General features: G+C 62.6%; 1 protein-coding gene across 2 annotated transcripts; it reads right to left on the bottom strand.

Moving 5' to 3' along the window:
• Positions 1–150: 150 nt before the first annotated feature.
• Positions 151–20764, bottom strand: SLC41A3 (solute carrier family 41 member 3). 2 transcript variants are annotated; one of them, XM_052644018.1, is made up of 11 exons: positions 20704–20764; positions 17058–17101; positions 7704–7811; positions 6856–6927; positions 4851–4995; positions 4273–4419; positions 3923–4067; positions 3434–3513; positions 2232–2366; positions 1091–1239; positions 151–532 (listed from the first exon to the last, which is right to left on the bottom strand). In XM_052644018.1, the coding sequence occupies exons 3-11, from the start codon at positions 7788–7790 to the stop codon at positions 323–325; spliced, it is 1170 nt and encodes a 389-aa protein (XP_052499978.1). In that variant the 5' UTR covers positions 7791–7811; positions 17058–17101; positions 20704–20764; the 3' UTR covers positions 151–322. The 2 variants fall into 2 exon arrangements, with proteins under 2 accessions (XP_052499978.1, XP_052499906.1); XM_052643946.1 differs by lacking the exon at positions 20704–20764 and adding an exon at positions 20360–20470 and having other exon boundaries at positions 17058–17310.
• Positions 20765–25364: the final 4600 nt, after the last annotated feature.

Genomic DNA, 25364 nt, shown 5'->3' with positions numbered 1-25364 from the left:
TATTCTTTCTCTCAACCGAAGCTCTTGCATCCTCTCCTTGTGGTGTGGGGCCAATCCCCTCCCCTCAGGGTGGGCCTGGGGTCCGGTCTCACCTTTACCATCCTTTGGGGGTTTAAATCTAAGCACAGGTTTCTGATGACCAGGATGTGGGGAGCAGAAAGGGGGAGCAGGCCCATCCCCGGGAGAGTAGGGAGGATGGCCTTGCAGGTTGAGGGGCCCCCCCCACCCCCCGCGCCCTGCCCCCGGCAGGGGTGTGCTGGACAGAGGCCGCCCCAGCCCTGGGACTGGGCCTGTGGGCGCGGGGGAGGGGGCTCCCGGGCCCCTAGGAGGGTCCAGGTGCTGGGTCCAGGGGGCCGCCCGGCTGCACCCCAGTCCGCAGCAGCCCGTGGGCAAGGAAGCAAAGCGCCAGCAGGCCGGTGCCCAGCAGGTCGCCAAGCCCTGTGAGGTACGGAATGCAGTGGTCATCGGGATCCAGGGCCCGCCGCCACGCCAGCCGGACCGCCACGTCAGCCAGGTGCAGCAGGACTGTCACCTGTGCGGGGAGAGGCGGGGTGATGGCCGCGTCGGGGGGGCCGCGGGCCTCCGGGATGGAGCGCAGGGGGACGTGCCGTCCCAGGCCCCATGCCAGCCCTGGCTTCCCTCGGCCCAAGGCGCATCTCCGCCCGGAGCCTCAGGCCAGCTCTCCCTCTCAGGCTCACTGGGAGCCTGTGTGGAGGTGCCCTGTGTGGTCAGGCCTCAGGCCCTGAAGCCGCTTGTCCAGGCCGTCCTTCCCCGGTGCCACTCTAGACAGGCTCCTTGCCTGCCCTTCGGGGTCAAAACCGTGCCAGCGCGCCCTCGTGGGGCTGTCCCCAGGGCCTCAGCAGGTGGGCCGCTGGCAGAAGCCCACAGGCCCCTGTAGGAGCCCCTGGCTGGCCCTGCCCATCGCAGGCCCCACCCTCCGCCGCTGCGCTGACCCTGCTGGGGAGGCGTGAGCAGTGCCTCTGGACACGGCCCCTGGGCTGGACCAGCTGACCGAACCTCTGGGAGGCGGGGACCACGTCCTGCTTGTCCAGGAACCCCTCCCAGGATGGGGCACGGTGCCCGTCCTTACCTGGACCAGGCCCGCCAGCAGGTACAGGAGCACAAAGGTCCTCTCGCTTGGGACCGACTGGCCCTCCAGCAGGGAGACAATGGAGAAGAAGGCCAGGTGGCCGGGCACCACAAGCACCAGCAGGACACGGGCCGATGTGGCGTTGATTTCTGTGGGAGGCAGGGCCATGGCTCAGCGGTGGCTGCAGAGACCCGGGCAGGAGCCTGCAGCGCGGTGGCCAAGCGCTCTTCCCTCCACACGTGTCACGGAGCTGCTGCGTGTCCTCCCCACGGGTGTGGCCAGCGCTCCTGGGAGCTGGCGTTGGAGCAAGAACAAGCAGGATTGAGGCACAGCAGCAAGCAGGGCAATTAGGAGGCGACGCGACCCGCTGTGACGGGGGAGGTGGACGCAGCGGCTTCCGGAGGCCACCGTGCGGACGTGCTGCCACCAAGGCCGGGGCCCCCTCGGCACGGTCCTCAGCAGCTGTGCACGCGGCTCCAAGGCTGTGAGACGTGCTTTCCTGCTGAGACTGCAGGCTGTAGAGCCAGCCCATAATGTGAGGGTCTTGTCGGGCAGAAGGGGGTCTCAGTGAGAGCCAGGCTCCATCTGCGCTGAGTTAACACAGCGTCTCATCAGCTGGGTGGGGAGGGCGGCACAGTCGCGTGGATGCAACTGTGAAACACTCTGGAGAGGCTGCGCCAGACCTCTCCACGGCGACAAACTATGAGGCCTGACCGTTAAAATGGATCTTTTAAAAAAAAAAAAAAATTACAAAGGGAAAAGATAGTTGTTACTATCGGCAGGTGGTGTAAAAACTCAGGAAAATACACTGAAAACTAAGAGCTACACGTGACACTTCCCCCCAAAGCCACGTGCTATGCCCTGACCCCCTGGGGTGGAGTCAGAGGTGACGAGGTCACGGGGTGACCCCCAAGGGCGACCCCCACCCCGTGGAGCGCTGGTCCCTGCAGAGGTGTTGAGAGCTCGTCTGCGCATGGGTGGCAGGTCAGACAGGGCGGGGCAGACGGCCCACCCCAGGGCCTGGATGCCACGCCTGGGGCGCAGGGGCCTCCCCTGTGCTGGGGGTCGGGCCTGGTAACACAGACTCCAGTGATGCCATCCTTGAAACGACCACGTGGTTCCTGGAAGGCCCCGGACCCACCTGAGCTGCAGAACGTGGAGCAGGGGTTGGGCCAGCATTTCTTCATCCAGAGGGGCAGGACCCCGGGCGTGCCCCACAGGTGCAGGTGCGTGGAGATCCGGCTGGTCTGAATGGCCACCAGGTTGCCTCCAACACCTGCAAGACAGCCCAGTTTCCCCTCCTCGACGTCTGTCTCGGAGCCTGTCCCTTATTTTAAGTTCAGCTCCTTCAGGAAGCTTCCCTTGGCCGATTCAGCACTTGATTTCCTCTTTCCCTCGAACTTGACCACATGCCTCGTCTGGCTCCAGACCAGGCGGCCGGGACCTTGCGAGGGAGGCGTCCAGGCAGCAGCAGGGTCCCCTTGACAGGGTGCCTCTGAGCGAAGGGGGCGTGACCAGCAGCCTTGGGGCTCAGTGGCTGACGCCTGTGTGCAGGGGTGGGGAGGGAGGGAGGGGTGGCCTCGGGGGGGCCGCTGGAGGAAGGATCCAGACCGTGGGCAGGCATGTCTGAGGTAACGTCAAGGCTGGAAGGAGAAGAGATGGGGCGGGGTGGGGCAGGGTGCACGCAGCTGAGCTGGGCTTGAGGGGCTCCTGGGGTTGCAGGGAGCTGAGTGTGCCGGGGCCAGAGGCCATGGGGCTCCTGCGGGCGCAGGTCAGGGGTTGGCCCCTGGCCACAGCCCCTCCCCTATTCTGTCACCCCAGCCCTGGAGGACCCTTCCCAGGGTGGAGACCCACTGCCTGGGCTGCTCCGGAGGACTCTGAGGACGGCCGGGGCAGAGGGGCCTGCAGATGGAGCCCACGTGGCCCACTACCCGCACCCCTCACCGCTCCCCACCGCCCAGCTCATCTCCCTGTGGGGTTAGGCGCTCCCCTCCTGCAGACGCTGAGCGGGGACTCTGGGGGCCTCCAGGATGTGAGCCGGGACATCGCAGCCTCACTGCGCAAGGGGAAGACAGGAGCCTGGGCTTTTCATTGTAAATGTCTGAAGACATTTCAGTGCCGTCAGTGAATCCAAAAGGGAGGCCGAATGGGGCCACAGATGCCAGCGGGTGGGTCTGGGTGCCGGCCGGCAGGCTTGGGCTCAGCCCTGGCCCCGGGGGAGCCCCTGAGGACCGCAGCCTGGCCTCCCAGCTGCGTTCGGGGCCGAACCTGCACCCAAAGCCCCGAGGTCACTGTTCCCCCAGCCCCTGGCCCCAAGGCCGCTGTGATGGTCACAGCACCTACCACAGATGATGGGGGCAAAGACGGCCATGCCTCTGAACTGCGGCCGGGACAGGGTCTTGTTCAAGATGAGCCCCCCGAGGCTGCGGGCAGACGGCAGACCATTAGTGGCACGGGCGCCCTGTCTCCCCCAACCCAGCTTCCTCTGCGCCCTCTGGACCCCCGTGTGCATTTCCACCTGCGACCCGAGTCCCGCCTGTCCAGGACGCCCACCGAAGATGCCACCCCCTAAGAGCACCCCAGACCCTCCCCAGGCCCCCGGACCCTCCAGAGACGCTGCCAGGGCCTGGCTTGCGACCCCACGACCTCAGAGACCCCACGGCCTCCGCTCCCCTCCCTGCGAATCAGCCAGGAACTCACGTCAGAGAGGAGGGGGCGTCCTCCGCCCTGAGGGGCCCACCAGCAGCCGTGCCAGGGGACAGCGCCCACAGAGCCGTGGTCTTGGGGCCCAGCCCGGGGCTCCCCGGGGAGACGGGCGGAAGGAACGCGCACCTGCTGACGAGCATCGCCAGGACGATGGGGAACCAGCCGAACTTGAGGATCCTCACGACGGGCGGGTTCTGCTTGGCGACGAGGACGCAGGCGGGGGTGAGCGCCGCAAAGCCGACGCAGACCAGCGGCGTCAGGTACTGGCTGTCTGCGGGGCAGGGGTGCCGAGCTGGGGTGGGCCCCGCCCCGGCCCGCGGGCGGGCTCACGGCTCGGCCCCCACCTCCCTCGAGCCGGGCGGCTGCAGCCTGCACTCTGTCCCGACTCCTGACCGCGGCCAGCGCTGACCTCGGCACCTCGGGTGCCTGCTCCCACCACCCACTCAGCCGGCCGGGACTTCAGGCCTCAGGCGCACCTCTGTGTCTGTAGAAGAAGCTGCTGACCACAGCCAGCAGGGAGAGCGTGATGAGGTCGCCCAGGCTGGCCGCGATGGGCGTGGCGATGTTGTCCGGGTTGACCCCCAGCTTCCGCGCGCCGACCACGATGCAGACCATCAGCGTCCCTGCGGGCGGGGGCGGTGAGCGGGTGGAGGCCGCCCGGGACCTCACTGCGCCCACCCAGCCGTTCCTCCGCAAGCGTCAGGCCCTCCAGGCTGCGACTCTGCCTCGTAGCTCCTGCGCTTGACCCCGGAGCAGCCCCAGCACTGACGGCCCTGAAGCATCAGGCAGGTGGTTCCGCGGCTCCAAACCCCTGGGGACCCTGGGCCTCGGGGAAGACCCGAACGCGGGTCCTGGGAGGTGCGGCAGCCTCGAGGGAGGGGTCTTGAGCCTGTAGCGGCGGTCCCCCCCGCCCCTCCCTCCAGGGGCCGCCTGCACTGCGGCCCCGCCCCAGACCCCAGACCCCGCCTAGGCCCAAGATGTGCGGGTCCAGGTCATGGTGGGCGCGAAGATCGAGGGGCACCCCATCCCCTGCAGGACCCCGAGGGCCACTCACCCAGGGCGCAGGCCGCCAGGGAGGCGGTGAGGACGCTGCTGGCGCACAGCACCTGGGCCTCCACCACATCCAGCCCCTGGCCAGAGGCCAGGCCCAGCAGCAGGGCTGCCACCGCAGCCAGGAGCCCCACCACGGCAGCCTGCACCTGCGGGCGGGGACCAGGCTGAGGCAGGCCCTTCCCTCCCCCGGAGCGGCGGCCAGCACCCGCCTCAGCCTGATGCCTGGCCCACCGCCCCGACCTTCCCCAGCGACCCGTGTTTATCTTGGGTCAGCTCCCCTCTAGCGGGTCTGACCTCCAGCAGCACCCCCATCCCCTGGGGCCCCAGGACACGCCCTGGCTTGTACACAGAATTCCAGCCAGCATTCCAAGATGGCACCCGACAACTCATTCTGCATTCAGGTGTCACAGAAGCGAGTACATGTGCAAGGACAGGCGAGACAGTTTTGAGGGAGAGGATGGAAGTGGCGTCTCATTTGGGCATTTTCATTACGAGCATGTGTGTTGGAGCTACAGGAATGAAAACCGGGTGGCTGGGCAGGAAACAGACCGGCAGGTTGGCAGGACAGAGCAGGGTCTGGGCAGTGAATCGTGAGTGTGTGGCCGTTCGCTGTGATAAAGGTGCATTCCCATCAGGATGGAGTGGACAGGGTAAGAGAAGCCGCATGTTTGCTTGGGGAAAGGAAAGGATTCTGACTTTTGTCATTCACGCACATGTACCTGAACACAAAACCCTAAGCTGAGACGTGAAAATGTGGAATAGTATGTTTCAGCTTTTGGATTAGGGAAGGCCTCCTCCTTCCTACAACATGCCCAATCTATTAAGAAAACTACAGATAAAATGTATATTAAGTGCCAGGTATGACGTGTGTGACAAGAGATGGCACAGAACAAGGACCGGGACAGACTGGGAGAAACCACGTCCCTCACATAACTGGTGAAAGGCCCCCCAGCAAGGGACTTCCCGCTGGGCCAGGGGTGCCCTCCACGCGCCTGATGCAGGGGCCGGGAGCTGGAGCCATGTCAGGCCACCGCCACACCTTGTGCAGCCAAGTGATTTGTTTAAAAAAGATCCGCATCCCGAGCAATGAGCCCATTCCACAAGTCAAAACAGCCATAATGCTAAACGGGCAATCTGACAGGGTGACGCACGAGCGATCGGACAGGTGACTCGCAGAAAGGAAATGCGTGCGGCTGAGAAACAAGGATCAGATCCCCTCTGTGATCCTTCCGGGAAGCATCTAGAGCTGTAGACGGTTCTTACCCTGTGAACTCGCCGGGAGTTCTCTTCAGAGCACCCCCAGCACCCCCAGTGCGCTGTGACTGCAGGCCGCCCCCCGCCCCACCGCCCAGGGTGATGGGTGCGTGAGGCCAGGCCAGGCTGGGTGGGTCTGTACCGGCCCCGAAGAGCCGGCCCCTAGCAGCTGCACATCTGTCCTGCCAGTGACATTCTAGGCCATACCATTGTCGAAATGCCAGTTGTCAAGAAGTTTAAATGTGGTTCTATATTTTTGTGATAAGATATGCTGAAGTTATCCAAAAAGCTTAACTATGCAGTGTACAGCAGCCTTTATGCTTTGATATTAAGCTTTTTAGAAAAACAGCAGGCAAGATTGCATCCACGCTACGCTGGGACTACGTGCCCACCCAAGGCCTGCTTGGAGCAGGAGCAGATAGGATGCTGGTTAAGGAGGATTCAGGAGGAAACAGCCAATGAGCGTCACCAAGGCCACCCAGACCCAGACCCTGAGCCTGGGACCCAGGCTGAGCCCCAGCCACGGAGCAGGCAGCCTGTCGGTAAGCGGCGGCCTCGCCTGCAGGCCTGCGGTCCTGCTCCAGGTTCCGTGTGTGGCCACAGGCTGCCCCGGCGGAGGAACTGGACACAGACACGTCCTGTCCAGAGGCACGCAGACCCGCCTCGGACGGAGACTGCGACCCCTCCGTGAGGAAGACGCATGGGTTTGCAGTGACGAGCGTGGAGCGTTCAGAGGCCAAGAGGAGGCTCACCTGCACGAGGGCCAGGTTGCTGCTCACCACCCTGTACTGCTCCTGGGGGTCATCGACCTGCCCGGTGTTGGCCTGGACGGGGAGAGGAGACGATCTGAGCCCCCTGGGCGTGGCTGAAGGGGTGCCCCCTCCCTGGAGGCCCCAGCAGGTCAGTGGGGGGCCCCTCACTGCCGCCAGAGCAGATGGTCCTGCCGGCTGTCAGAGGGCAACTCGAGCAGGGGGGTGGGGACACAGGCCCCTGGAGACCAGGAGCCTCTCGCCCCGACCTGGGCCAAGCGTCCTGCTCAGGAGATGTACCCAAGCCCCTCTTCTCTGTGATAAAAAGTTCAGGTCAGTGACGCGCTCCCTCCTTGAGAAGCCGTCGCTGCTCCCAACATCATGGCCTCTGCCGGCCAAATTCAAGACAAGTTAAGAAAAGGTTCAAAGAAACTGCGTCTCTTGGCCCCTCTGTACTGAGCTCAGTTACTGAAGGCTGACTTCTCAGTCCTTGTCTGTTCTTTTCCCAGTAAACTCTCCAGGTTGAGAAAGGATTGGCCTTAACTGTCTTTTACCTTCCTCGGATTGGAACACAGGAAAGAACTTTCAGGCTTTTATTTTCAAATAAATTGAGGCTTTAGAGTCCCAGAGTTCTCGAGAGCCCCCCAAACCCTCATCGCCCAGCCTCCCCTGACTCACGGCTCACGGGCCGCAGGTCAGCCCCCAGCTTCGTGACCGTGTGTCTGCACCGCCCAGCTTCCCAGCTCCGTCTCGACCCCAGACGTGGCGTGGCAGCCAAGTGGCTGTCACGACCACCCCTGACCCCACTGGGCGCTCAGAGCCGAGCCCCTCGGGCAGGCAGGGGCGCTCACCGCAGTGGAAAGCCTCGAGGCCAGCGTCATCTCCAGGTTGCCCTTCAGGCCCACCAGGGGCGGCACCAAGGTCAGCAGGTCCTTCATCTCCGTGAATACGGGCCAGTGCTGTGGGGACGGGCCGGGCTCAGTCCAAGCTCGCGGACTGCGTGTCCCTGCCCCGGGCGCCCTCCCGGGGCCCACCCCTCGGGCTCCCCCTCTCCCCACGTGGCTGCCCCGCTGAGGGCTGCTGGTCTTTCTGCGGGACTTCCGCTGCGTTTTTCTGGAAGGTGCTCCATCTGTGGAAGTGGCTTATTTCACGCAGACTGTAGCTTTAGCACCGGGGCTTCACCTGCGCCAGACCTGAGTGCATGCTGGGATGGCGGTGTCCCTGTTTCTCAGCCCGCCCCTCCCTGTGTCCGTGTCCTGGGGACAGAGTTTAGCCCTCCGTTCCCGCTCTGTAACCACAGTCTGACAGACGTCCGCTTTCAGCCTAACTGGGCTCGGCCTGTGTGTCACCGCCCCTTTCCGACCTTCTACACCTTTACAATCGAAGGGACTTGTTTCCTCCCCCAGGCAGGAAAGCTGCGAAGTCTAATAAACCACCTCTCTTCCTCAAGACGGGCACAGGCGTCTCAGGCCCCGTGGGAGTCCCCCCCTCCGCCCGCCCTGCATGGACTCGCCCTGTCCACCCGGGGCCGCAGCGCCCCCAGGCCGTGACCTTCCACCCCAATCCCCTCCTGCTGGGGATCTCAGTCTTCCCAAGCCCAGCCCCCACCCCACAGGGGGAGCAGGAGCTGAGCTGTTGGCTGCGGCCCGTCCTCCCCCCAGGGGCCATCCGGACCGGGAGGTGGTCGCGGCCAAGGAGGATCGGGAAGTGGGGTGTAGACACATCTGGGCAGGTGACCTCCGGGCACTGTGCGAGGACAAAGCCAGCGACGCCAGGCGCTGGCAGGACGGAAGGCCAGGTCCAGGGGAGAGGCCGGCCCAGAGCTGCATGGCCTGCAGAGCCCCAGGGGGACCCTGGAGCCGGGGGGGTCTGCTGTCCAACCCTAGGGCACCTGCCTTCTGGCCTGATACCTGCCCCGGCCGTAGACGTCCCCTGGGCCCCCTGTCCCCCTGGGCTCCACGCCTCCAGCCCCCAGCCACCCTGTGGCCTTCAGCCGCACGTCTGGGTCACGTGGGCCCGAAAACCGGCAGGTAGAGACACTCAGCCCTGATGATGCCTAGCTGCGACTCCAGTCCCGCACAAACACGCTCACATCCCACGGACACACGCAGGAACAGGCAGGCGGGCGGGTAACCCGGGCTGTGAGCTCTTGACCTGGCCGGCTCACCAAACTGCGTGCTCCGAGCAGTCGCCTCCCTCCCGTGCTGGTCCTCGTGAAGCAACATGTGGTGTGTGTTTCAGAACAAAGAGCCAGGATAGAGTCGAGAAGGCTTTGCCCTCAGCGTCTGCATCCTGGTGCTCTGGCCCGCCCCCCTCTGTCCACACGCAGGGCCCCTCACCTGCAGTGCCCGCTGCTGCTCACGGCCCCAGAAACACCACCCTGAGGCTCAGCAACGTGCCCGCCAAGTCTCCAACCTGCCGCCTCCCTCCCTGCCTCCCTGCTGCCCTGTGTCTGCAGGGGGCCCAGCGGCCAGCACACAGACGCCAGGACAGTGGGGAGGCTTCCGTCTGCTTGGGGTTCAACCAGATAGGCCGGAGGAACCGACAACAAGTGGCCTCGTCCACCCGCCCAGCACGCGGCTCGCCCTGATCTGAGAAGAACAGACACCGTCCTCGGGGTTCCCGGCGCCCATGTGTGCGGTAAGCCCCAGAGAGGTCTGGGAGGGGCCACAGGATCGGCAGTGAGGGGCCCACTGGGGCCGAGGCCAGGGCTTAACCTCGTTTCGTGGGGAGAAATGCCGACTCACCACTTGGGTGGAAACGGTCTTGGGATGATACCAGCTGACACTCCAGTCCCTCACAAGCCTCAGTCCCCAGACCCCCAAACGGGCTCCCGGCCCCAGATGGCGCGGCCGATCCCAGCCCCGGCCCGTCACACGGCCACCTGGGGGCCGTCCACGGGGCTGGCTGTCAGGCCTGAGGCTGAGCGTGCGTGGCTCCAGGCAGCACCGGCCGGCACACCCCCCACCACGCGAGCTTCCGGGGGTGGGGGTGAGCAGGGAGTGCAGAGCGAGGGAGCCCTCACGCCGTGTCCGCCAAGCGGGGAGTGGGGAAAGGCTGTGATCTCCAGGGCTGCTGGCCCTCCTGAGGGTGTGTGCTCTGGGCCTCCTCCTGGACGGGACCCCAGAGAGTCGGGAGGGGCATCCTGCTGTCCAGCCAGGCTCTTCCAGCTTCCACAGGAGGGTGACCTGGGAGGGGGACCCGGGGGGCAGCTCCAGGGAAAAGCAGGAGGCAGGGACCCAGCTCCAGCTGGCAGCAGTTGAGCAAGGGCACCATCCAGTGGGCACCGTGCACTGGGCTGGGCGGTGGAGATGTCCTGAGAGCCTCACTCAGAGCTGGGGCCCCCAGGGGGGCACGTCAGATGCCCCTCAAGCCCAGGGAGATGGGACGCCACCTGATGTCCCCTTGCGGGTCAACCCAAGTCATGTCTGTGCACACAACACAGTGTCATGCACACGCCACCTCCCCCAGGTGAGAGGTGACCCCCCACCCTACGTCCTCACGGACGTGCCCAATGTCTCCACGACACACACTCCCTGCCTCTGTGACCCAAAGGGGGCTCCCCGGGCTCCTGACCTGGAGCACACAGACCCCCCAGCCTCCCAGCAAACACTCCTGGCCGAGATCCCCAGCTCCACGTGCCCTGTCCCACCTGGACCCCTACTGGGCTCAGCACCCCGCCCCCCCGAGAGGCTCCCCGACACCCTCGGGCCACCAGGCCAGCCCCACAACCCTGCCCAGCTCACAGGCAGAGAGGCTGAGGCAGGGATGCCTGTCGATCCCCCTTGAGGGGGAACAGAGGCAGGACTCGAGCCCCCAGGCCCCGTGTCCGAGAAGTTCCAGCTCCCAGGCTGCGAGTCCACGCAGGCTGACCGTGCAAGGGCGTCAGGCGCTCTGGACCTCAGGTGCCCGCGTCCCCAGGGGGACCCGCCTGCCCGCCCCCGAGCCCGGACCCCGCCCGGCCCTCAGCCTGCCCGTACGCACCTGCACGCGGTTCATCAGCAGCCCGGCCGCCACCACGCCCAGGCCGGACAGCAGCACTGGTACCAGGACCTGGCCCAGGATTCTGGCGGCGGGCTCGGGGGACGCCCCCCGGGGCCAGCGGGCAAGCTCGCAGTGCACACCTCGCAGCCTCCCACCCTGGAAGCGGAGCTCCAGGCTCAGCCGGGTGACCACCATGGCCAGGCCGGGACAGCCTCCCCAAGGGGTCCACGTAGGCAGAGGTGCCAGCCTCAGGGGCGGTCCTTACCACCCCTCGGCCAAACCCGGAGCGAACAAGTGGGGAACAAAGGCGGCGACTCAGCCTGGGGCCGCTCATGCCGTGCACCCCCGCGGGCCGGGCTCTCCCCCTCCAGGGGCCGCCGTATCCGCTGCGGCCTCCCCCGGCTGGCCGCCCACACAGACACTCCCTGTCCCCCCGGAGCGACCTTGATGGCAGCCAGCTGCCCGGCCCACGCTGGCCGGGGCTGCACCAGGGAGCCGGGCCACGTGAGGCCAGCCTGGCTGAGAGCGTGCGGGACCAGCCCCCCAGGCAGCTCCAAGCCCCTGAGGCCTGTCACTCCCTCAAGGTCCAGAGGCTGCACCCACGGCCACTCAACCCTGGTGTCCGGGGCTCACGGCCACAGCAAAATGCGGCACCCGCAGAAGAACGTGGGCCTGCTCTCCCGAAGGACGGAGACCTGGAAGGGGCTTCCAGGGCCCAGGCTCGTCCTGACGTGGGCAGACCAGCCCCGACCCCGACCCCAAGGAGAAGGGGTCCTGACATGCAGAGAATGAGGGTCTGCTGTGCCTCCCACAGGGGCCGGGGCAGCGTCCAGGCCTGGAGGCAGGCTCAGCAGGGTCAAGGCCACAGGCTGCAGAGCCTGGACCTGCCCACGGCAGTTCTGATGTTGGCCAGAGGGGTCCCCGGGGCCAGCCAGGCCGACGCCACGGAAAGGGGAGTGGAATCGTGACCGCGACGAGGACAGGATGCCCCACCTGCGACTCACAGGGTGAACGTCCGCCGTGACCCTGGCGACACCTCGTGCCCTTCACGTGCACACAGGCCACAGCCCGTCCATTACCAGACCCTCAAGATGTCCCTGGGACGCCCGCCAAGAAAGGACGGCTTCCGAAGGACAGCCACCCCAGAGAGCAGCCCGGGGAACCAACCCTGATCCAAGTTCGGCACCCCCCGACCCCTGTGCCCGCCTCTGAGGTGAGAGTCAGCGTGCCCACATGGGCAGGGGGCTGAGAGCGCGGCATGTGTCTAAGGACAGCGGGGCAGGGGCTGAGTGTGAGGCCACCGTGTGCAAAACAGACCCCTCTCGGCCGGCCCTGTCTGGACACTGGCCACCCCAGTCCCCAGGCCGGCAGCTGAACCGGGCCCCCCGCAGCCACTGGTGACCACCTTCTGGCCCCAGCACCTCCTGGGATCTCTTTCTAGTTCTGACCATGGTCCAGCATCGTAATTCACCTGTAATGGTGCACTGTGGGCCTCTGAGCCACTCCCATCAGGACGGAAGAGGAGGAAACAAACAGCCGTTTGCGTGTTTCGTGCAGGAAGAGGCCCCCAAGAGAGCAGTTATACATCGTTACAACGTTTCTCATTTTTGTTCAAAAAATAATGAAAAATGAACACATACACACAAGCAGTGAACAGTTCAGAAGGCTATACACCAAAATGCTAAAAGTGGGTGTGCCTTTGGGGGTGGGACCCTAAGTGCCCTTTATTTCCTAACTTTCTGCACATCTGCGGTGACTGTTGGCTTCTGTGAACCATCAAACACACTGTGCAAAAGAGATGAAAGAAGCGTGTGAGGGGAGTTACTCCTTTCCTGGGCGGCTTGGGAACAAGACGCTTCCTAACCCAGGAAACCAGGGATGTAATTCCAGCAGGAGCTCAGCTGGACCCCGGGCGGCGCTGGGCGGCAGGAGGAATCTGGGGGACCTTGAAGGGTCCTGCCCTCCTCGGGCCTCTGACTGCTGCCCCAACCCCTCAGGAGGGTCTCAGCAACCCCTGTTCAGAACCTCCCAGGAACGGGAGCCCAGCCCCCGAGGGCCCAGAGCCATCGTGTCAGAACCACCCCGCCCCCGACTCGCCAGCGAGGGCAATCGTCTTGGGGTCCTTGGTGGGGACCGCCTTTTCCCGGGAGCACAGCCTCCACACAGCCTCCCGTCTTCAAGGTCACCTTGAGCCTGGGCTGGTTCTGAGCAAACCGGTCACTCTTAAAGGCCTGAATGCCCCCAGCCTGTGCAGGCCCAGTGGTCAAGGCGGTTACATTTTCAGTAACAAACAGGAAGGAGGTCTTCTTTTCTGCCTCCACCGTGGCCGGCCAGGCCCACCTGTGAACTCGTGGGACCGAAGCCCCAAGCATGCCGGTGGCCTGCCCCCTCGTCCGAGGCCTCCCACCGGACCCCCGCCCAAGGCCACCCAGCCACCCCCACAAGGCTGTTCCTGCCGCCACCCAGCTCTGCCCCCTTGTTCCCCTGGAGCCCAGCCTGGACCCCGAGCAGCCCGTGGCATCAGACGGGCCAGTCACCCCTCAGGGGAGCCGGGCACACGCTCCTACAAGCCTGCCTCCCAGGCAGCTCACGAGCCCCACAGACAGGAACCCCCCCAGGCCTGGGGCGCGTGGCTGACAAACAAAGACCTCCTCTGCCCAGGTTGGGGGGCGGCCACCCCCAGGACGCCCCGACCCTGACCCAGCTGCTCTCCACTGACCAACCAGCTCCCAATATGGTGAAGGCTCCAGGATGGAGTCTTGGGACGGCGGCCGGCTGAGTGGCCACCCTCCCTCTGACAGCTTGGTGTGGCCTGTTCTTAGTCCTGGACAAAAACCGCCTCAGCGTGGACGATAGCCCTGCAGCCAGCGTCCCATCCGAGGGCCCACACCCAGCACCCAGCGCTGGGGAGACGCTGAGCCCCCAGGCAGCAGCCCCTCCGTGTGCCTGCTGCCGCGGGTGCGGTGTCCACGTTCTGCCCAGTGCCCAGCTCAACAGCCTCTCAGGGCCTTGCCCGTCACCTCTGAAGGTCAGCCCGCATCTCCCGGGGGCCTGCCGCCACCGCTGGCGTCACCACCAGCCAGCGATGGGGAGATGCCCGTCCTCGGACGCGTTGCCAGCTGGTGGTGACGCCACTGTCTGCCTGCGCAGTCGCCCTGCCCTGGAAACCGCGTTCTGGGAGATGCCAAGTTGCCTTCTGACCCTGCCCACGCGAGCTCGGGTTTCCTGTGACCTGCCGCGGCTCAAACCGCCCTGATGCATTGGCGGGAGCCAGGTGCTCACAGGCCATCCAGGGCCTGGAGTCTACCCGCGAGGTGGCAGAGAAGGCGCAGTGACCGGAAGCCTGGGGAGACCTGTAGCGGCCCAGCTGGGTGCCTGAGGCGGGCCAGAGGGACACGACAGGGGTCTCGGAGTCTCTCTGTGGACCTATGATTCTGCGGAGCTGTGATTCTGCGGCAGGTTCCTCACATGAGCACGGCACTACACCCCGGGTGGTCTGAGGCCTGCGGCTCCAAGTACAACTTATCAACTGTGTGTGTGCGGAGATTTATATCTGTGTGTGTGAATGTACAGATATGCATCCACGTGTGTACAAACACACACACACGTGATCCGCACACCTGTCGTGTACCTGCTCGGTGAGAGTGTATCGGCATGAACACGCGACCAAATAGGCTTTTTGAAAACTCTGGGATAGAGAAGAGCCCGCAGGGCAACAGAGCCGGCCGCAGGGCGTGGGGAGGAGGGATTTTGCGGGGGAGGCATGGGGTGGGGGGGCGCTTCGGGGCGTGGACCCCCTGGTGCTGACTCACCACTGGTGAGAGAAGTGTGGGCGCCAGGTCACGGGAGGAAGCAGAGGGCAGAGAGTCTGGGGCTGAGTCAGCCCGGGGCAGGGACTCCCGCATCACAGCAGCCCTGCTGGGGCCTGATGAGTTCCACGAGGAGCCTGGGGGGCAGCCGGCAGCCATGCTGGGCCACCGAGACCCCCGTGGTGGGAGAGCAGGTAATGCAGGGAAGCGGGGGCATGCAGGACAGGCAGGGGGCGCTGTGGCCGCGCAGAAGGCAGTGACCAGTCACCGTGGCCACGAGGGGACATGGGTCCAACTTCAAGAAGGGTTGCCAGCGTTTCAAGAGCAAACAGGAGTCTGAATCTTTTTGTGGCAACTCCCGATTTTTCAGTGTTGGTTTAAAAAAAGGTATGGATGTGAGAGCTGGACCTAAAGCAAGCTGAGCACCAAAGAATTGATGCTTTTGAACTGTGGTGCTGGAGAAGACCCTTGAGAGTCCCTTGGAGTGCAAGGAGATCCAACCAGTCCATCCTAAAGGAGATCAGCCCTGAATATTCATTGGAAGGACTGATGCTGAAGCTGAAGCTCCAATACTTCGGCCACCTGATGCGAAGAGCTGACTCATTTGAAAAGACCCTGATGCTGGGAAAGATTGAAGGCGGGAGGAGAAGGGGAGGACAGAGGATGAGATGGGTGGATGGCATCACCGACTCGATGGACATGGGTTTGGGTGGACTCTGGGAGTTGGTGATGGACAGGGAGGCCTGGAGTGGTGTGGTTCATGGGGTCGCAAAGAGTTGGACACGACTGAGCGAATGAACTGAACTAAAAAAGTTTAAAGCACCAGCCTTACTGGCTAAGTGGCAGACTGGGACTCAAACCCCGAGTGGATCCAAATCAGTGAAGGGCAGGCCAGGTTCCCTGGGCAGGGGACCCTGCCGCAAGCAGGAGGCAGGGGCCAGCCCGCCCCATCTGGCCACCCATCCCAGATGGTCTCTGTTCTCAGCTCCTTCCAATCAGCAGGAATGACCTGGCTGCTAACGGCTGCAGGGATCCTTAGGAACCACGCCCTCCCAGGGAGAGATCGCGTGATGCAGGAACGGGGCTCTGACAGTCCGAGAACAAGAGGGGTTGGCGCACTGGCTACTTCGTTGTCTGTTGGGGTATAAACCGAGGGCCCTGCCTCCCCTCAGAGACTGACGACAAGAGGCGTCAGCCCTCAGGGAGTGGTGACCGGCGCAGGAGTGGACACTTGGCGGCAGGGTCGATTCTGAGAGACTCCAGCAGGAAGAGGAGAGGGTGGGATGACTCGAGAGCGAAGCACTGAAGCACGCACAGTGCTCCACGCGGAACGAAACCAGCGAGAGGCGATGCGCAAAGCCGGCACCCAAAGCCGGTGCCCTGTGACAGCCCCAAGGGACGGGGTGGGGGGGGGGCGGTTCAGGACGGAGGGGACACGTGTGCGTGCCGCGTGTGCTCAGCCGCTCAGTCGTGTCGACTCTTTGCGACCCCGTGGACGGTGGCCCACCAGGCTCCTCTGTCCATGGGGATTTCCCAGGCAAGAATACTGGAGTGGGCTGCCATGCCCTCCTCCAGGGGATCTTCCCAACCCAGGGATCAAATCCAGGTCTCTCACACTGCTGGCAGATTCTTTACCATCTGAGCCACCAAGGAAGCCCAAGAATACTGGAGTGGGTGGTCTATCCCTTCTCCAGGGGATCTTCCCGACCCAGGATTCCTGAATTGCAGGCAGACTCTTTACCAGCTGAGCGACCAGGGCAGCCTGGACACGTATACCTATGGCTGATTCCTACTGACATACGGCAAAAACCGTCACAACACTGTAAAGTGTCATCCTCTAATTAAATGCATTAATTTAAAAAACACTAGGGAGACTGTAACGGGTTGACAAACACGTCTCTTGTTTTTCAAGAGCACGTGTACAAAGCATTGACTGCCAAAGGCTACCCTCCCCTCTAAGCATAGAACCTGCTTGAACATGAGACAGCTGAGAGAGAGAGAGCTGGCACTCTGACACCATTCAAGCACCTGGATCATGTCATGCCTGCCTCCAGTTCCGTTCAGTCCAGTCGCTCAGGCGTGTCCGACTCTTTGCGACCCCATGAATCGCAGCACGCCAGGCCTCCCTGTCCATCACCATCTCCCGGAGTTCACTCAGATTCGCGTCCATCGAGTCCGTGCAGCCCTCAGCTATTCTGATTACCGGAGCTAATGACTGTCTGTAAAGTGTGCTCTGGGTCAAAGCCAGTCTCTGTCATCAGTAACCAAAAGACTCCTGCCCAAATCATAGAGAAGTGGTGGGCGGGAGCAGAAGGCCCGCCCCTGACCGCAGCGGACAGCGTGCAGCGCCTCCTCTCCAGGCGGGCACTGGACAGCACCCCACCCCCAACACCCCCATGTGTCCCCTCCTACCTGGAAATAGTGCAGAAGGATGCCTGCTCCAGACAGCCCCAGGCCTGCAAACAGGAAGGGCAGGGTCACCTGGCTGCCGATGGACCAGGCGGTCTCCCTGCTGAGTTCAGGCCCCGGGGGTGTGGGGGCCGCCCTCGGGCTGTCCGGGCCGCTCCCTGCGCTGACGGCCTGCAGCAGCCCCAGCTCCTCCGGCCGGCGCTGGCGGGTCTCCATCGCGGTCACAGGAGCACAGCTGGGCCCTGACAGCCTCAACCTGGGGACACAATCAACAGACACAGAGGTTGGGTCTTTGGGGAGAACGAGCTAATCAACAAACCTGTGGCTGACCAAGAAGGAAAGACTCGGGTATTTAGGAGGGGACGTGACTTCCAAACTTAAAGTTTTTAGATAATTATGAGGAAATTGTAGGTATGCTGACAAATTAGAAAACCTAGATGAAATGCACAAATTCCTAGACACGAACAGACTAGCTAAAAAAAAAAAATTTAATGTAGACCTGTAACAGAAGCCTGAATTAAGCATGAAAATACTCTTATAAAGAAACTTCCAAGGCCAGACGACTTCAGTAGTGAGCGTCAAGGATGCAGGTGCAAAAGGAGGTAGTATAACTACCTCCACGTAGAAATGGCGTGTGCTGTACACAGAAAACCCTGAGGAACACGCACACACGTACACGTATGTATACACACACGCACACGCACTCACACACACACGCACACAACTATTACAACTGATAAACAAGTACACTAAGGTCGTAGGATACAAAATCGTTACACAAAAGTTGTTTTATTTCTATACACTAGCAACAAACAATCCAAAAATTAGGGAACAGTTGAACCTGCAATAGCATCGAAAGCATAAGCTACCTAAGAACACAGTTCACGAAAGGAGTGTAAGACTTTGACCCTGGAAACTGGAAAATACTGCTGAAAGAAAATTTTATAAAGCCAGCAAATGGAAAGATATTCCATGTTCACAGGTCAGAACCCTCAATACTGCTAAGCGGGCAATATTTTCCAACTGATCTACAGATTCAGGGCGACCTCTGTTCAAGTCTGGCCTATTTTGGTGAAAATGACATGACGATCCCAGACTTCATGTGGAAAGGCGAGGGACCCAGAGCCCTAAACAGCCTTGGGGGAAACTGTTCTGGTTAGGGAGCACGCACGTGAGTTCAAGACCGAACTATGAACCGGAGTGAGCCAGGCCACATAACCGCGGGGCAAGACTGGGAATGCAGGCCAGCGAGCACGACTGAGAATTGTGGGTGAAGCCGCACACCCACGGCCAGCTGAGCGCCAACAAGGAGGCCCGCGCTATTCGACGTGCAAACGAAAGTCTTTTCAACAGCCCCACGGTGCTGAGACGCCACGTGCATAGGAATGAGTGGATCCTTACCTCAGGTCATACACACAAAAACTAACTCAGAATGGGTCAGGGACCTAACCTAAGAGCTAAAACCGTGAAACAGAAGAAAACATAGGTGAGAACACAGGGCCCTTGGATTAGGCTCTGGTTTCTTAGATGTGACATCTAAGGTACAAGAAAGGGGCTTCATCAAAATGCCAGAGCCTGATATTTCAGAGAATTCCATCAGGAAGAGGGAGGATGTTTCCAACCATATATCTGATTAGGGTCTGGTTTCCAGAATACAAAAAGAGCACAACTCAACAATAAACCCAACTTAACTCCTTGGAAGGAAAGTTATGACCAACCTAGATAGCATATTGAAAAGCAGAGACATTACTTTGCCGACTAAGGTCCGTCTAGTCAAGGCTATGGTTTTCCCAGTGGTCATGTATGGATGTGAGAGTTGGACTGTGAAGAAGGCTGAGCGCCGAAGAATTGATGCTTTTGAACTGTGGTGTTGGAGAAGACTCTTGACAGTGCCTTGGACTGCAAGGAGATCCAACCAGTCCATCCTAAAGGAGATCAGCCCTGGGATTTCTTTGGAAGGAATGATGCTAAAGCTGAAACTCCAGTACTTTGGCCACCTCATGCGAAGAGTCGACTCATTGGAAAAGACTCTGATGCTGGGAGGGATTGGGGGCAGGAGGAGAAGGGGACGACCGAGGATGAGATGGCTGGATGGCATCACGGACTCAAAGAACGTGAGTCTGAGTGAACTCTGGGAGATGGTGATGGACAGGGAGGCCTGGTGTGCTGTGATTCATGGGGTCGCAAAGAGTCAGACACGACTGAGCGACTGAACTGAACTCTGGCATAGGGGTTGACTTCCCCAAAGAAGATTACACAACAGCCATAAGCAAGCACGTTAAAAGATGCTCAGCACTAGCCGTTTGGAAAATGCAGAACAAAACTACAGAAGATGCCACTGAGGGTGGCATTTTCAAGGGTGTCCCATGTTGATAAACGAGTCAGCATGCCATTCCTTTTCAAGGCTGAGTGACATCGCATCGTGTGGCTGGATCACAAACTGCTTAGCCCCTCGTTCCGGCTGTTAGGGCTAATGCGGCCCTGAACATTCTCGGGCAAGTCTCTGTGTGGACAGGGGCTTTCTGTCCTCCTGAACTGGACATTTCAAAGGGCAGATTTTTGGTGATTTTACATCTCAGCAGAAAGTATATATGAATCACTTATGAATTAAGGTCAAGAAGCAGAATGCCCCCAGCCTCCCCAAACCCCGAGCCTCTCTCTGAAACACCGGCTCCCCACCAGCACCCACACCTCCGCGCCCTGCCCTTAGCTCCCCCAGCACTAACATCAGGTCTGGGACCAGATCACTCACTGGTGCTCGTCCACAGCAGGGGGGCAGGGCCACTCCTGACCACTCACCGGGCGCGAGATACTGGACCCAGTGGCCTCTGCTTCAGGGAGCCCCGGAACCCAGGGCCCGGAACCCCAGCTCCTCCTCCCCACACATGCGTGTCCTCGGAAGAGTCACATTTCTGCGCCTCCGCAGGGTGGCGAGGAGGTAAGGGAATAAGGTGACCTGCATCGCAGGACACGTGGCCTGCCCGCACCCCGGCACAAGCTCTCGGAGGCTCTGCGGTTTCAGGCCAGCGCTCTTTATTACGGCCTCAGGGGAGCGCCTGGGGGCCCTTAAAGGCCGGCGGCGCCGGACCCACCCGGGCGCTTTCAGATCCGCGACGGGGGAGGGGCACGGGTCTCAGAGCGGCCTGAGCGACAGCGCCCTTCCCTCCCCCGGCCGGGTCCCGCGGACCGAACCTGCAGCCCCCAGCCCTGCCTCTTCCGCGCGCGCGCTGCTCCACCCTCCCTGGGCCTGGACCCGCGTGCTGCCCGCTCCGTGCACCCCGCCCCGGGCTCAGCGCCGCACTCACCGGATGCCCTCGGCGGCGGCGGGAAGCGGCTCGGCAGGAGGAGCAGCGCGGCCGCCGGGGCCACCGAGAAGGCGGAACGGCGACAGTCCACCCAAGGCCCCCCAGGACCCAGAGTCCCCGCCCCCGAACCGGAGCCCCGCCCAGGGCCTGAGTCCCCGCCCCCGGACCCGGAGTCCCCGCCCCTGAACCTGAGTTCCCGCCCCCGAACCGGAGCCCCGCCCAGGGCCTGAGTCCCCGCCCCCGGACCCGGAGGCCCCGCCCCTGAACCTGAGTTCCCGCCCCCGAACCGGAGCCCCGCCCAGGGCCCGAGTCCCCGCCCCCGAACCGGAGCCCCGACCCTGAACCTGAGCCCCCGCCCCAGTCCAGGGTCCCTCCGGTCCGGTGCTGCCCTCGCCCCGCTGGCCGCGCGGACCAGAACTCGGGCGGGGGCTGGGGGAGGGCCGGGCCCCGGGGCGGGAGCTGGGGAAGGATCGGGCCCCGGGGCGGGAGCTGGGGGAGGGCCGGGCCCCGGGACGGGGCTGGGGGAGGGCCGGGCCCCGGGACGGGGCTGGGGGAGGATCGGGCCCCGGGACGGGGCTGGGGGAGGATCGGGCCCCGGGGCGGGGCTGCGGGAGGGCCGGGCCCCGGGACGGGGCTGGGGGAGGATCGGGCCCCGGGGCGGGAGCTGGGGGAGGATCGGGCCCCGGGGCGGGAGCTGGGGGAGGATCGGGCCCCGGGGCGGGAGCTGGGGGAGGATCGGGCCCCGGGACGGGGCTGGGGGAGGATCGGGCCCCGGGGCGGGGCTGGGGGAGGATCGGGCCCCGGGGCGGGGCTGCGGGAGGGCCAGGCCGCAGAGCGCCTTCTCCCTCCTCGAGCGGTGACGCCGGGTCCTCGGGACTCTAGCGCCGAGACCCGCCCAGCGCGGGGGTGGGGAGGGGCCCTCGGCCGCGGCGGACGTGGGGAGCCGGTCGGCCCGGGGGAGGGGCGTAAGGGCCCACCTGTCCCCGCCGGCTCGTCCCGGAAGCGCTCGGGCGGCCTGGGCATGCGCTGACTGCGCCTCTTTTCCCCTCTGAATCCCGCCCCGCACACATTTTTGATTTTCCTCCTGCAGTCTTTTTAAAGCATCCAGCAGACCTGTTACACTTGTACATCAGTTCAGTCCAGTCGCTCAGTCGTGTCCGACTCTGCGACCCCATGAACCGCGGCACGCCAGGCCTCCCTGTCCATCACCAACTCCCGGAGTCTACCCAAACTCAAGTCCAAGTCGGTGATGCCATCCAACCATCTCATCCTTTGTCGTCCCCTTCTCCCGCCTTCAATCTTTCCCAGCATCACCTGTACATAAAGTCTTTAGTGGATAAGGCCAGTTTTCTCAGACATTCCCATAAAACCAGCATCATATTGACAAAGTTGACAACACCCAGCGGTTCAGTTTTCCCCGATGGACTCAAAACTGTCTTTTGACTGTGGGCTTGTTCTGGCCAAGGTGGAAGGAAGGATGAGAGACGCCCCCCGCCTCAGGGAGGGACTCAGGCGCCACTCACCTGCAGGCTTTCCGGGGAGCATGCCCGGGGTGGAGCCAGAACGTGGCTACCCTCTGCAGGGAGGGGAAGGGTGCAGCCCGGCCCGAGTGACCCCCTCAGGGACTGGAGTTTCGGACCTCCTCGCACAGGAAGCCCACCTGCCCTTCAGTGCCGCTGCTCAACGGAGCGCACGGCTGCCCCGCCTCCTTAGGGCTCGGACCCCCCGGAGCGCACGGCTGCCCCGCCTTCTTAGGGCAAGGCGGGACCGGGGGAGTGTCAGGCGCTCGTCCTCGGCCTTCTTCCTAGCTCCTCGGAGGCGTCTTGGCCACGTCCCTGTGCTATATTAAGGAGGATATTTTTGCCTCTCGCACCATGAGTTCCCCAGGGGACTCTGCGGGCTCATCCTCAGATTCCTACCCCCAGAAAGACCTGGTGATGAGCATATCTGGGAGGTGGGCCCAGGAATCCCGGTAGGACAATGCAGGTTGGGCAGGCAGGGGAGGCAGCCGTGGGCCCCCGGAGCTCAGCCCTGTCCTGCTGGGACACTGGGGACCTCAGAGTACCCCCATTCCGGGCCCTGCACAGCTCCCGTCCTGCCTATCCCTAAGTGAGGGCTGGTGTTTCCTGGACTGCAGTGCCCTGGACCTTCATGCCAGGCGGGTAGGTGGCTCCCACCTGGCAGAGAGCCCTCCTGGGAATCCCCGAAGTCCCACGGGCCGGCTGCAGGGGTGCAGATGGCATAGTGTGTGCTTTCCGGATGTCACCGCTGACCCCCAGAGCCCCCTGCGAGCTGATGAAGAGTCGCTGCACCCACCCAAGGCCACGCCTGGAGAGGCGGAGGCAGGTCGGCTCGCTCCCTCCACCGGCCAGCTCTGTGGAAACCAGGTGAGCAAATGCAGGGCCACTCGCTGGTCGCCCAGGGTCCAGCTGAGAGGTGGCCGCTCCATGGGTTATCTGGCTTTGGTATTCAATTCATATCACATGTATATATGAATCAGTAAAATTCTCAGGAATGAAATTTGTTCTCTGATGACCCTGAAAACACGTCAAGGCCCTCGCATTTCCCGCCTCCACCCATGAGGAGACGGGCCTGCTCTCCAAAGCATCCTGCGGTGCTGGCTCAGAGGTGCGGGGCGGGGGGTGGGTCAGAGGTGGGGGACCCCTGCCCCTGCCAGAAGGCTTCCCAGGGCACGCAGGCAGGGGGTTTTCTCCACCCTACAGGCCAATTCCCAAGCAGGAGGACTTACCTGCCAGCAGTAACAGGAACTCAGGTGTGGCCAAACTGCGGATTCCTCCTTGAACTGGGGTGTCAGGAGCAATGGTCAGGCTCCCAGGACCCAACCTGGGGAGCTGTGGAGGGAGCAGCTGCCGGGAAGACGCCTCAGGGCTCTGGACCTGAAGGATCGAGGTGGCAGGGCCACCACTAAAAATAGTCTCACAGGTCTGGCTGACTTCACGTTGCAGAGAGGCTGGCAAAGGAGGAGGCCTGGGGTCAGTGAGAGCCTGGCCCCTGGCGCTGCCCCAAAGGCAACGCCCTGGCATGGAGGTTGGCGGGGTGTTAAAAAGATGAGTGCCAAATGGGCTTGTCGTACGTCGTCAGTATCAGCATTTGTGACAGTGTGAATTATTAGTAAGACACACACTTGGTTTTCGTCTGCGGTTCCCGGCTCCGTAAACCCTTGGAATTCCCTTTGGTGAGCGGGATGAAAGTGTTTTTTGTCCTGCAGATGAGGTGACTCTGGGAAATCTTACCCAGGAGGAGGGGGGACGGGCTGCCAGGGAAGCCGCTGTGTGACCGGAGCTCAGAACCAGGGTCCCAGCCCCTGGCCTTCGGGGAGGGGAGGGGCTGGAGGTGGGAGTAGTTGCCAGTGACAAGTCAGTTATGCCCAGGAAGGAATCCTCCAGAGAAGCCCCAGAGGAGGGGCCCAGAGAGCCTCCGCAGGGGGGAGACTACAAGAGAAGAGGGGGCCTGGGAAGGGTGTGGGAGCTTGGGATCCCCCCACCTGCCACTGTGTCTCTTCCACCTGCCTGTTCCTGAGTCACAGCCTTGTACTGATATAAGGAAAAAACCTACAATCTAGCAAGTAGAGTTTTCCTGAATTCTATGAGCTCGTCTGGCAAAGTAACTGGACCTGCAGAGGGGGTTGTGGCAGGGTGGGCGGCGGGGGTGGAGGGAGTCGCTCTGCTCTGCAGCCGGTGGGTCAGGACCACACATGCCCACCTGAGGCTGGGGGCGAGGAGAGCCTCACAGGACCACACCCTTAATCTGAGGGAGACAGGGCAGGACAGAGCTCCCCTGGGGACCCCCAGCTGGTGTCTGAAGCGGGGGTCTCTTGGGGGGAAGTCCCGCTGAGTCCAGGGAGATGGGAGTCAGGACTGGCTTGAGCTGACCCAACTGGTGTCTGAGAACCGCTGGTGTCTGGGGACGCCCTCCACACATATTGGCTGCAGAACCTCTGAGCGTGGAAGCGTGAACGTTCAGAGCATGCTGTGGCGTGCCTGTGCTAGGACTGAGCCGTGACACGGGTTACTGAAAGTTCTGAGCTGTGCTGTGTCCTGGGTAGCGACTGTGCACAGACCTGCGGTGGGCAGTGTGGGCCTTTTCCCTCCTGGCGGGAAGTGACAACCCAGCTCCGTGATCACTGAAACTGAGTTTCAGTTCAGCAAGACGAGAGCGTTCTGATGCTGGTGATGTTTGTTTACATTTTTCTTGTCTTGCCTTAAAACGTGGATTTGATTTCATCACCACCACCCTGTGTAAGACCATATAAGACGGTGGTCACCACAATTTTAGGAGGACTAATGCATTTCAGAAGGACTTGGAAGATGAATTTCTTTCTCTCCTGCAGGAAAGCGAGTCTGTTTCTGTCCCACGGATGCCGTGGGTCAGGTGGCTGGCCAGGTCTCCTCCTCCTCACGGCAGCCGGGACCCTCTGACGCTTCTCCAGCTTTAGAAGCGGGTTGAGTTTCCCCGTGGGTGTCTCCTGCACACCTTCCCACCGCACACTCTCTGTCCTAGTTCATTCATGAGTATTTTAACAGAATTATTTTTCTAAACTGCCTGGAATGCTTCTGGTAACATCATGAGGATAAACACATTTAAACATTATACAGAGTGGGGGCAAGCTCACTCTCCCCCCAGGACAGGCTGCTGGCGGGTCCCCTCTGTGACGGCGGGTGTTCAGTGGTGTCTTCCCACCTACCCAAACCCCTGCTATAGCCGCAACTGCTTGTTAGGAAAACTCCCATCACGGGGTCCATGCTCGCCCCAGGGGGGAGAGCCTGAGCCCCCCTCAGAGCTGGGCCTCAGGACGGGCAGGTTCCACGCCCCCTGGAGCTCTGTCCACTCACGGGGCGCCATGACCACCACCCGGCTGCAGAGGAGGCTGGGAACTCGGCCCGCTTCAGGTGCCCCTGAGCCCAGGTGAAATCTGGGAGCTCGGCAGGAGGCACAAAGGCACACAAAGCTAGAGGCCAGTCTGGGCTCCTTCCTGTGGATAACA

The sequence above is a fragment of the Budorcas taxicolor genome, chromosome 1, assembly GCF_023091745.1.
Source record: "Budorcas taxicolor isolate Tak-1 chromosome 1, Takin1.1, whole genome shotgun sequence".
Lineage (NCBI taxonomy): Eukaryota > Metazoa > Chordata > Mammalia > Artiodactyla > Bovidae > Budorcas > Budorcas taxicolor.
This window is presented reverse-complemented; position numbering and strand designations above follow the sequence as displayed.

What these genes read in the sequence shown, in the direction of transcription:
- SLC41A3 (XM_052643946.1), bottom strand. Translation starts at nt 17,270, where the DNA reads ATGGAGACCCGCCAGCGCCGGCCGGAGGAGCTGGGGCTGCTGCAGGCC. An exon ending in GCAACCTGGCCCTCGTGCAG is followed by an intron (nt 4,996 to 6,855) that starts GTGAGCCTCCTC and finishes CCCCGCCCGCAG; the next exon opens with GTGCAGGCTGCCGTGGTGGG. An exon ending in CTTCTTCTACAGACACAGAG is followed by an intron (nt 4,068 to 4,272) that starts GTGCGCCTGAGG and finishes CCTGCCCCGCAG; the next exon opens with ACAGCCAGTACCTGACGCCG.